The 12,102-nt window shown below is 45.3% G+C and overlaps 2 protein-coding genes across 2 annotated transcripts in view; both read left to right on the forward strand.

The window, feature by feature from the left end:
- Positions 1 to 303: 303 nt before the first annotated feature.
- On the forward strand, positions 304 to 859 carry CSUI_009686 (uncharacterized protein). Its single transcript, XM_068069797.1, has one exon. It carries the CDS (start codon positions 337 to 339, stop codon positions 646 to 648), a length of 312 nt encoding a protein of 103 aa, XP_067918226.1. The 5' UTR covers positions 304 to 336; the 3' UTR covers positions 649 to 859.
- Positions 860 to 3,734: 2,875 nt separating this feature from the next.
- CSUI_009687 (na+ h+ exchanger) overlaps positions 3,735 to 12,102 on the forward strand; it is a 9,441-nt gene continuing 1,073 nt past the window's right edge. Inside the window, exons 1-4 of the mRNA XM_068069798.1 lie at positions 3,735 to 7,351; positions 8,607 to 8,817; positions 9,816 to 10,201; positions 11,082 to 11,293. Coding sequence (XP_067918227.1) covers positions 5,318 to 7,351; positions 8,607 to 8,817; positions 9,816 to 10,201 — 2,631 coding nt within the window. The 5' untranslated portion in view covers positions 3,735 to 5,317 and the 3' untranslated portion in view covers positions 11,082 to 11,293. The remainder of the gene's footprint in view (positions 7,352 to 8,606; positions 8,818 to 9,815; positions 10,202 to 11,081; positions 11,294 to 12,102) is intronic.

Raw genomic sequence — 12,102 nt, forward strand, 5'->3', positions numbered from 1 at the left:
GCACACCCCCTCCCCCCCCCTCACGGACAATGTAACTAAAGAGCTTGAAAAAGTAGACGCGTATCCTTATATCTATGTATAGATATACAGGCCCCATCTCCCATCTGACTGACCAGTGTAGACAGATTTCACCTTGTCTACAAGAAGGATGTTGTATATCTATATTGAGGTATCTTTCTTTCTCTTCGATGAAGACAGTAGCTGATGTATGTTGTTTCGTGCTCTTCATTTGCATGCATGGGGATGTCTTTCTCTTCTTCGCTTGCGCTCCTTTTCTTCATGTTCTGCTGTCTCTCTTTACAGGTAGGCATCGATATTTTGTCTTTAGCTTGGACAATGAAAGAGAAGGAGGACTTCATTAAAGAACTTGGGCCTGCATGCATAGACGCTCAGACAGCTCTGGCGACTCCTCTCCTTGAAGTCATTCGGTTAGCCTTAAAGGAGACATTCAAGGCTTCGATGAAGAAGAAAACCCAAAGAGAGAAGAAAACTAGGAAACTCCAGGAAAGAAAGGAGGATGAAAGAGAAGATGGAATCCAAGAGAAACCATCTATCGAGGGAAGCGAGGAAAAGGAAGGGGTAATGGCTATTGAAGCGAGAGGCGAAGAAGGAGAAGGAGTAAGAGGAAGAGATGAAGAGGAACAGTAGACAAACTATTTGAGAGAGTCTTTCTTTGCATGCATGTAGCAGCAGGGCAGAAGCGATATGTCTTTTGATAGATGCGGTACACTCTCTCCTCTAACATACCATTTGTATTGTCAGTGAATAGACACTATGGCATTTATCTCTATGAGAAGGTGAGAAAGGGAGATGAGGGGAGAGTGTCTGTCGATTGTTTTTTTGTTCTCAAGACGAAGAGACAGAGAAAGTCACACCAGACTTTCTCTCATTCTTTCAGTTCTCCTGTTTGATTTGCCTGTCCCTCTTATCACAAGGATAGAAGCGGAGCACCTCTCTCCTCAGCATAGAAGAGAAGGGGAAGGAGAGGAAGCGAGTTTAGCGAGACAACGCCAAGGCGAAAGATTCAATACACATAACATGATAAGGAACATACCGGAGAAGAAAGGTTGGACTAGTCTTTTCTTGCGATGAGGACGGCGGTGTACAGACACCGCATGGTGTTGGGGAGCTCTTCGGTTCGTATGGATAAGTATCACGATAATAGTCTACTCATTTCGTACAGACAGGACAGGGGATACGTTGTCGGTCGTATTGATCGAGTATATACACTTCACGAAATACAGCAAAGGGGATAGAAGAAAGCCAACTGCATGGTGGAGGTCAGCTGCGAACCCCAGAGTCCTATCTGACTGTATCAATACCACCGCGAGCCGAACTTTACACACAGTCAGCGAGCACTTCCGTGTCTACTAGCATCATGTGCCTAGACTATGTATGAAGACTCCGTCTACATAGACGTTTGTATGTGCAGAACATCTGGATACACATCGATTCCGAGGATGTATAAATACATAGATATGTATGCACCACTCTTGCAGGGCGTAGATGGCTTCTAGGAGTTAAAGGGATCTTTCAATACTCCTATAGCCGTCTGAAAGAAGCGGGAAGGTTGGGGCAAGAGTTCACAATACGAGTAGAAGGGTAGCCACTTCGAAAGTAGAGTTGCGACGCATAAAAAGATCCGAAGAGATGTTCAGAGGGCGTCTTGACCCTAAGGGAGGTGGGCAAAAAAGAAGAGGAGGTTTCGAGATAGTGTATGTTTCAGAGTGAAGAAATCAAAGGCTTTCTACCCGTCAGGCCGGATATGTCTAGTGCATAGTCCTCACAGACCACTTCTCGTCGACATCATCGGGTCGCTTGTTTACGCCTGATGGACTTCCTCTCTTTAGGAGGATAGAGGAATCTCCGTGCTTCAAGCCTTCTCTTTGGTATGTGATTGAAGTAGAGCAGCTCCGGCTTAGTGAGGGAAGTTCATACAGTCTCTTCCGTGTGTCCCGGTCCTGTCTACTACCATCCCGGCCTGCTGATTCTTATTTCTACCCCCCTGCTTCAGCCGTGACACTCGCTACGAGTGCCCGTCTCACAGCCGCCTATGACTGAGACTCCTCTAGAGAGCTCTGTGGTTAGACTCGGGGGTGCACACAGTGTTACTACGGAATCTCACGACTGCCAGCCACTATTCAAACTCCTCAGATCCCAGTGTCACCCCCACTTCTGATCATGACCATTCTTCACGATTACTCCTACGAATCTCGATTGCGATACACTACAAGAACCAGTAGCCACGACGAACCATACCAACAACCCCTACTACTGTGGACTCGTAACACACCACTCACTACTCCTGACAAGACCGGCTGCGTGTGTCTACTGCTACTTCTACTACTAGCCACTGCGACTGATACCATTCGTACCCCCTCCACGGCAAGACAGTCCCCAACAAGCCTAGTCTGATAAGACTCACCCCTGCGACTTCTTTGGTATCATCAGTACGTGGTGGTACTAGGGCTACCTCCTACGGGGCTGGGGAGCAAACGAAGAGGAGAACGATGAAACCTACGAGTAAGGGCCGTAACTCACGATAACTGTCAGAGCATGACACCTGACAAAGCAAATTTGAGAGAACCTTCCACAAGTCACGCAGCTCAAGCCGGTGTTACAGGAGGTCACCGTTCACTCGGCGAGCCAAGCTGGAAATGCTACTGCCGTAGCTGTCCGACGGAAGAGAATGGGGTTATGTTGAGATCCACGCGGAGAATGTTGCACGCTGCTTTTTTCTGTGCTCAAAGGTAAGTAAACATAACATCCTCGAGATCATAAGTGAAACATTCTTCGGAAGCACGCCCTTTTTCCGTGTTCGCTAGGCAAAAGCCGATCCCGGCCCCCCTTCCCGCTTCCAGCAATACGGCTACAACCGCGCCTTCCCCCCCCCCCNNGGGTTTCCCGTTTCAATCTGTGTCACTCGCTCCACTCCTTCCCTCCTGGGCACGATCCCTCCATACTAACGCCTCCAGCCCTGACCCAACCCCGCTCCGTCTCTTCGCGTTTTTTTGCCACAACAGCCAGCGATTTTCCTCTGTTTGGACAGAATCTCGGCCGGCTATTCTTGAAAAGTGTGATACGGGGTCTTTTGAGATACCTCTTCTACAGCAGCTAGAAAAACAGCTCCGTTTGGCCTGGACTGGAGAGCGGACAGACACACATGGACGACCATGTGGACGTATGCTCAGAAGACATAGATCTCACCGTCGTCGTGCCCGTCGTGGTGTGTCTCTCCAGGAAGATGGAGCATTCAGTTCTACACTTTGCAACACAGCCTGCCCGTGCTTTAGATAGCTACTCACCTGTTTAGCTCCCTCCTGACGCGTAATAAAGCGACTGGCTCCCCCTCCCCCTCCTAATGTAGATCCCAGGTCGGAGCGGACTGGTTCTTTCAAACAAGACATCTATACTTGGGACAGAGCATCTAGACCTAGGAAAAATTCAATCTTCTCGGGTGTTTTAGGTCTTCAGCTAACTTGCTCTCAAGTAAGAGACTCCCTTCTCAACTAAGTGAGAGGGGCACGATGGAAAAGTGAAAAGGAGGGAGAGAAAACGAGGTGCGGCGGGTGTACGCGCCGGCAGATGGCTTACAGACAACAGGGGAGAGTGTGTAACGTCGCCTTTTCGTTGGAGAAGGAAGCACTTGTACTGGAGAATCCTCATTTCGAGGCTTTCGGTCAGAGATGAAACAGTTGATTTCCTTGACTTTCTTTTCGCCTTCTTTGGTTGTATTGTAAGTAGAAAGTGAATAGACACTCTTTGTGTCTTTTGTATATACAGAATCGATTCCCTCTCTACATTCTCTACGCTGGGTTGCATGTTCTATTAAGGTTGCCTAGTGAAGCATGACAGTATCTGAAAGAGCGGGAGGAAGCAAAGAAAACATATGAGGGGGAGAAAGGAATAAGCTGTGTCTGAGCTTGTGCATCTTCCCGTCTCTTTTTTCTACGCTTGCCTCAGTCTTCTCGCTAAATTTGCAAGTTTTTCTTGCTTTCTTTCTTATCTCCCGTCTCTTAGGACGCTGGTATCATTCCATTGGGATAACGGAGAGAGAGGAACAGACAAATTCCTCTTTGGACGATCCGAAAAGAAAGAGGAGAAGAAGCTGTAGGTGAAATTTACGGAAAACTTGCTGGAGAACATCTTCTCCAGGTATACGTACACCGCATTTTGAAAGCATGTTTTCTCCCTTCTCTTCAACTTTTTGCTTTTTTTTCTCTGACTCGTAACCCATGTTCTCACAAGTGCCTCCGCGTTCTTCAACGTTACACTTCCAGCACTTCTGCTCTTCATTCTTTCGCCGTTCTTGACGTTTTCTTGATCTTTATGGGACCACCTGTCAGTCTCGGAAGGTTGGTTAAGATTTCTCTTCTCCTTCTCTCTTTCTTTCCTTCGAGAATGAAGCCATATACGACAGAAAAAAGGCCATTTCTCTCAGGTTAAAGCATCTCGTCCCATCTAAAGTGTGTTTCTCCAAGGTAAAGAAGATTCGGACGGACGTGGACGTCGATTCAAAGCTTTCCAGGTATTCCCACTTCTTGCGACTGATCCTCTTCTTCTCTCTCCTTTCTTCGTGTGAAGAGTTTGAAGAAGGGGAACGATCGAGGAACAGTTCTCTTACACATCCCTGTTTTAGCCACATCTTCGTGTCTGTCTTTTGCCTTTCTCTTCTTCTATTTTCTCCTCTTTACACAAGCTCTTCTCACTCTTTCTTCTTCAAGCAGAAAAGCTGCCTTTTGTTTTTTCTATGATGACTTCTTCGACATCTCTCGTCTTTCACCTGTTAGTTAGACCCTTTTCGCTTCTCGGTGGATCTTCGTTCTCCTTTTCTAGATCTTCATCTACTTCCGAGAGGGCGATGTATTTTGCTTCCTTCCGCCTTCCTTCTGGAAAGCTCTTAAGTTGTTCCCGTTTGAAGAGAGTTGCGGCTGAATGAGTTTGAGGTGTATATACACCCCAGTCGTTCCGTTTTTTTCCCATGGTGCTCCTGTCTCTCCTTCTTGTTCTTCCCCTCATGCAGACAGAAAACATTAGCATCTCTCCCATCTGTCTACATTTTCCCCCCCTCCCCTCTTCGGCTTTGATGAAAACGTCTATGATGAGAAGAAGTTCCAGAAAGTAAAAATGTATCCGAAGATCCTTCTCACATCTCCACAAATCTGCTCCATGGTCCCCTCCACTGGCTCTTTGTCGCTCGTCGTTCTCCTTTGAAGGAAGGAAGAGAATTTGAAGCTCCTTCCTTCTTTCTTTCATTCTTTTTTTTCCTTCTTTGCTGACCTGTCCTTCCTTCTATCTCTGTTGGAGCAAACGAAATATGAGCTATCCTCATTCTTTCTTAGATCTCTTCTCTTCTACGCTACAGTCGAAATCGGGTGGCCTGGGTAGTGATAGGAGAAGCAAGAAAGATGGCTATGAACCTAGAAAAGACTGCCTTCTTCCGGAGAGCAAAAAATCTATGCCTCACGAGCTTCTCTCGAAGATGAGACTGACGAAGAGGCAAGGAGGAGGAGGAGGAGAAGAAAAAGGGCCTGATGAATGTGGAGGGAAAAGAAGACGTGAAAATGGGAATGTAGAAGAGGAAGAAGAAAAACAGTCTTCTTTAGCAGAGGAGCACGAAGACGATGAGGAGGAGGAGGAAGAAGAAGCTTTCGAACAGATGCTCTCTTCTTTCTCCCTATCTTCTTCTTCTTCGACATTTTCCTCTTCTTTCCGTCGTCGGCAAGGGGTCTCTTCCCTCCTTTCTTCTTCTTCTTCATCTGCATCTTCTTCTGCTTCTTCTCCCTTCTTCTCAGCATCTTCCTCTTCCCCCTCATCTCCCAACCCTTCGCCTCCCTGCTTTTCTTCTTCTTTCTCTTCCGAGCATTCACGTCGATGGTCTTCACCCCCATCACTTCAGAAGGGCTGGAGCAGTCCTTTGTCTCTCTTCGAGCTGCTTTTACCTGTCTCAGCTTTGTTTCTTCTTCTTCTCTCTTCTCTTTGTTTCAAGTACTTCCCTCCTATTGCCTCTTCTTCTCTTCAGCCGCCTCCTTCTCACCATAAACGTCTCTTTTCTCCCTTTCTTTCTTCGTCGTCTTCTTCACCTTTATCTCAAACAGACTCTCCCTCTCCACATCCTTTCTTCTTCTCTTCTTCTTCGCTTTCCTCTCAGACGATTCTCTCTGATCCCAAGAGCGAAGCAAGCGAAGCGTCTCCCTCTTCTTCTCTTTCATTTCCCTTAGGCGATCTTGTCTCTCCTTCACAGTCACTTTCCCCTTCTCTCAAAGTCTACCCTTTTCTCTCTGATGAGCATTCCTCTTCTTCTCAGTCTCCTTCTTTCCCTTTTCCTTCTTCACTGCTTCTTAATTCTTTTCTTAACTTTTCTATCTTCTCTTCATCTTCCTTATCTCCGCCACGTCGACTTGGAGAGGACAAGAAAGAAAGCGGCAACCGTCTGGTTCATGAGCCTTCCCTTGAATCGTCTACTTCTCCTCTTTTATCCGTCCCCGATGTAGATACACCTCAACCTGGTGTAGATACACCCCGCGAACAAGATGCTGTCACCCCCACACCCGATCCGAGTGTATCTCCACCTCCTCTTTCTCCTTCTCCTCCTCATATCTTCAAAGCTTCCGGGGATGAGATTCCTGCGTTGCCAGAAGATAAACGAGAAAATGAAGGAGATCCATCTCCTTCGCCTACGGGAGGGACAAGTACCCCTGTTTTATCGACTTTAGCATTCTGCTGTTTCCTCTTCTTTACAGCTGTCTTTCTTCAGTGGCTTGTCTCGAAGATTCCCATCTATCCTCCCCCTGTCTCGATTGTCTGGTTTGTCTTTGGCATGGTTGTCTATGCTATAGCTAGCGCTCCAGCGCTTCTTCCTCCTCAGCCCTCTGAAGATAATAAGGAAGAAGGACGTGGTGGAGGACAAGGGAAAGCTTCTTCCGTCGGAATAAGCGAAGACCGTATCATACGGAATGTTCCTGAGAATTCTTCTCACCTCTATCTTCATGGCAATACCGCGGGGAATGAAGCGAATCTCATTCATTCGCTTCAGGCAAACAACCCTACAGGAGACAGAGGAGGGAGAGAAACAGCAGGCAGAGAAGGAGAGGCAGAAGGAGAGGGAGAAGAAGGAGAGAATCTCTCTTCCATTATGAAAGGACTCAACTCCAACAATACAGGCATAGGCATGGTGCCTCTTCATGGGTATAACATCTTACAGACAGGAATCTTAGAGATGAGAGTGATCGATAGCAACGTCGTCTATTTCGTTCTTGTCCCTATTCTTCTCTATGAAGCGACCCAGAGTATCAATTGGCATAAGTTCAAGAGGTTTCTTGCAGGTGGATTAGTTCTTGCGGTCCTAGGGGTAAGTCTGAAGAAGAAAGAGACTACGAAAAAAGAGAAAGCCTAAGGGACAACAACAGAACGAAGAAAGATAGATGATAGATCTGTTTCATGTCTCTCCTCCTGGCGATGAGGGGACCATGCATGCAGTAGGAGATAAGGAGAGAAGAATAGAGAAGAGAAGAAGTTGTGAATTAGAGAAGAGAAGACAAAAGGAGTGACGTTCAGATAAGAACGTGGGATCGTTTTTATGACTGCGTATGAGAGGGTGTGTTTCTGCTTGTGTATGAGAGAGAATGCAAGGGGAAGGAGAGATAGAAAAAAGAGCTAGAGGAGACAAGAAAAGAACATAGCTAGATGGGGGATAGGGACAAAAGACTTCATCCTCAGTGCGTCAGACTTGAGGGATGTGTGGCTGTGGCTGTGTGTGTCGGAGGTTCGAAAAAGCTCTCGTCGTCTTCTTATGGTAGTAGTGCTTATATACCTCCCCGAGCATTTCTTATCCGGAGTGCAGGCACTTAACGCTGGATTCCTGGAGGTCTGTATCTTACGCCCGTGATCTGCGTGTATATCTTTATATATATATATATACGTACATACATCCATACATACATACACACTTGCTATCTGCCTCTACGTCTACATACTTTCATTTATACACAACGTGGATGTGAAGGTCATTGTGAACAATCTTGTCCGACGTACTAGGGCGATTTTTTGAGAGAGGAATCTTATAGAGCCTATGTGTAAGAGTCCGTAAGCCCTGCTGACTTGTGTCGGTCTATGTGTGCACGTCTCTCACGTCCTTTCCATCTTCATCATGCATGCATGGGTTGTAGCGTAGGGACTTCCTGAACTGTATTTATGCATCTACGATCTCATGCCTCCATGGTCTTCTTGCTCTTCTTGTGGCTGCTTTTTGTCTTCCCCCAGTCACGTCGATGTACGCGCGCCCTACACACAATGCACGTATACATATATGTTGTATACGTATGCTCTAGATATGTAGATATATACCTGATCATAGCGGGCACAGACCCACACCTGCTTAAAGGCCACGTGCTTCTATAAACATGTACGAGTATACTCGGACGAACGTGTATGACTATGTATGAATATGTGTGTTTTGTGAACTTGTATGTCTAGTCTCTTTCCTCCGGTGCTCCTCGCCCGAGGGAGGAGTGGCTATATCGTGTGTGTCTCCTCTGCAAAGCTTCTTTTCTTTCGGTTGAATCCTCAGTGTTCTTTTCTCTTTGTTTCTCTTTCTCTCTCTTTAGGTGGCTGTGCAAGTGGGGCTCTTAGGTGTCATGTTTTACTATACATATATGAAGCAATATGTGAAGAGCACTGGGGTTTCTTCTACCGAGCAGAGCCCATGGACCGCCGCGTTCCTTCTTGCCTCCACACTCTCTTCAACAGATCCTGTAGCTGTCCTCTCCGTTCTTAATGCTGTCAACGCATCCGATAAACTCTGCACTATGTTCGATGGTATGCACTCACTCCAAAGCCATCTATCTCTAATCTATCTCTAATCTATCTATCCATCTTCGTTATCTTTTTTAGTCTATCTATTCATAAGTCTATCTCCTTTTTGTCTCCCTGTTTGTCTGTCCATCGCTGGTCACTGTATGTACCTCTAATCTATCTATCTGTCTATCTTGAAGTGATATGTCTTGCTGTTCCGCCGCCTTCTTAGAAAGTTTTTCTTATTGTCAGCTTTACTACTAGTATCGCCGTCACTATACAGACATCGCAGAGGTCGATGAATCTGTGTGGATCCTGTGGTAGTACATATAAGTCTTTCTCTCTATGTAGATAGATGTATAGATCAGAGACAGACAGATAAATAGGTACAAGATAGACAGGTGTATCTGTATACAGTTGTTGAACGGTTTGTATATCACGGGTATGTTAACTAGATTTCGGTCTTCTCTTCATTTTCGTGTCTCCGTATATTCTCAATCTTCTTCTTTTTCTTTTTCCTTTAGAGAAGGCCTTCACCTGTGTTTTTTGGTCTCTCTGTCTCCTCCACGATGATAGTGATAGGGGACAGTTCATCCTGCCATTCACCCGAGACATTCGATTCTGCTTCCTATATACATATATCTATGTATATACCTAGATGTGCATAGAAGCATGTATGTATATGTATATCTTGATATATATCTGTGAAATGAATAGCCTATGTATAAGTGTTCGCCACGTGATGGGCCCTGTATTATAGGCGTGTCGTAGAATCTTTTTTCTCTTCTTTCCCTCTTCTCTCGCCTTCTCTCTATCTGTGTTCTTCTACATAAGAAGACATATGGATTGAAGCATCTGCCGTTTCTTTCTCCTCCCTTCATCTTGATCGTTTCTTCTTCTCTCCTGCCTGAATACTATGAAATCTCTTCTTCTTCTCCTCCGCACTCTCCGTCTCTCTTTCCCTCCCACTTTGCACCGCTCGTCTCCTTCCTCTTTCTTTCTTCTTTTTCTCTCTGTTTCAGGTGAATCTTTGATTAACGACGGCTCAGCGGTTCTTCTCTTTCAGTTTTTCTTCTTCTTACTTCAAGGGGTGACGGAGAGTCCCATCTCGACATTTATTATGTTTGTGAAACTTCTCTTTGCAGGGCCAGCCTTTGGCTGTGTCTTAGGATTTGCAGTGTATCTTTGGTTAAACTGTTTTCGCAAGTATCCTATGACGCAATGTCTAGCTGTCGTGACAGTCTGTTATATAGCCTACTTTGTAGCGGAGGTTGCATGCGGCCTATCGGGGCCTCTTACAGCTGTATGCTACGGGCTGTTTATAAAGAGCTATGGCCATATAGCCCTGGATCGAGAGGCTCAAGCAAAACACCACACCTTTGTTGAAGGTAGGGGGACGGAAGTATAGACATCTATAGGAAGTTTTCTTTCGTTCTTCTCTTCTTGGGTGGAGGCATAGGTGCTCTGCTTCTTACAAGGTGGATATAAAAATGGATAAGTGGATACTTACGAGAAGTAGATGGATAGATAGATACATAGATACATAGATAGATAGATAGAGCTGTTGTTTTGAGAGCCGTTTTTTCCAAAGCTTCGTACCAGTGAATGCTGGATCATGCCTGCATGGCATGCCCCAGACGGGTGTCTGTCGTGCTTTTGCCATAGATACATAGATAGATTCTACACAGACATATAGGTAGGTAGGTAGATAGATGTGCTTATAGTTATCTCTAATATGTGTCTAAGTAGAAACCTACTATCTATTTTGTAGAAGTCGGTCCGTCTTCCGTTCTTTTCTTCACGTTCTTACTTCCTCAGCATGCGATGCCGTATAAACACCTCGGTTTCTCTGGATCTTCTCTTCATTCTATACACATGTATCATCTAAAGGTATAAATTCATCTTTCATACATCCATCCTGCGTATACGTTCACTGGTCGTGAAGGATATGCATAAGGCATCTTCGTCTCCGCCTTACGCACTCCGCATGCATGACTGATACACCTTTCCTGTTTTCATGTATCTGTACAGAGTCACCCAGCTGTATATGTGTACACGTATCTATCTATCTATATATATATATCTATGTACCTATATCGATACAACGTCTCTATGTATCACGAGGTGGATCGCATGTTTCACCCCTCACGTAGACATTCTCTGTGATCTTACCATACGTCACAGGAGTTTCTCTCTCTCTCTCATTCTCTCTATTCTTTCTCCGCCTTTTCTTCCTTCTTTCTGTCAACTGAATGCATGCATTCGTGTATGCCTCTATGTCTATGCAGGCCTCGGGTTAATGGCGAATTGCGCTATCTTTATCATAAGTGGTATAGTTACCTACGGGATGATGAGCTCCGTCTTTAGCCGTAAGGACGGTGGAGAGTATTGGATCCATCTTCTCCTTACCTATATCTTCCTTAATCTGGCAAGAGTCTTCATGATTGTCCTCTTCTCTCCGTTTCTAAGAAGAACAGGTTACGGTCTCTCATGGAAAGAGGTAAGCATACCAAGACTTCTGTCATATCTGTCTATACACATAGATGTTTACATGTAGGTATGTACACCTATAAGTATTCTTCTTCGACAGTTGCGGGATTGTGACTCTTCCTGGCAGTCTATTTGATCTCGAACAGGGACAGAACTATTCATAAAACACCTCTCTCTCTCTCTTTTCTGTTGTGATCTGGTCGGAGATCTTCAGTGATGGACGCACCCTCTTTATCTACTGCTGCGGACACCTTGTCACCTTGTCGCTGTATTGCATAGAAAGCAGTGTCTCTACTCTGTATCTGTATCTAGATATAGGGAGGTAGGCGAATATATGTATATATAGAGATCTATATGCACATGTGTATGTCTGCAGATACTTATATATATATATATATGTATTCATGTTTTCTATCTGAAATGAGTCTGCAGTTCGAGACGGATTTGCGTGAAGTCGATTCTTCTGTCCTTGTATTTTCGATCATCGGAGAACAACCTCAGGGGTGTAGATACACCGCAGCTGTATGCAGGAAGGTCACCTTCCTCATTTGCTTGTACGTCTATTCCTTCTACTAATGACCGACACATAAAAGGCACGTTGCTATCTGATCTCCTTCCATATCTAGTACTCCGCTTCTTACCCTTCCTACTTGTCTTATTCTCCTCTCCTTCTTTCTCCCTCTCTCTTTCTGTTTTCTTGCCTTTCTTTGTTTTTTTCGTCTCATTCTCGCTTGTCTCTATTTCCTTCCTGTCCTCACTCTCTTGGTCTTTGAACTTCTCTTTCTTCTCTTGTGATGTTCGTTCTTTCTTTCTTTCTTT

Source organism: Cystoisospora suis, assembly GCF_002600585.1.
Source record: "Cystoisospora suis strain Wien I chromosome Unknown contig_5888, whole genome shotgun sequence".
In the NCBI taxonomy this organism is placed as follows: Eukaryota; Apicomplexa; class Conoidasida; order Eucoccidiorida; family Sarcocystidae; genus Cystoisospora; species Cystoisospora suis.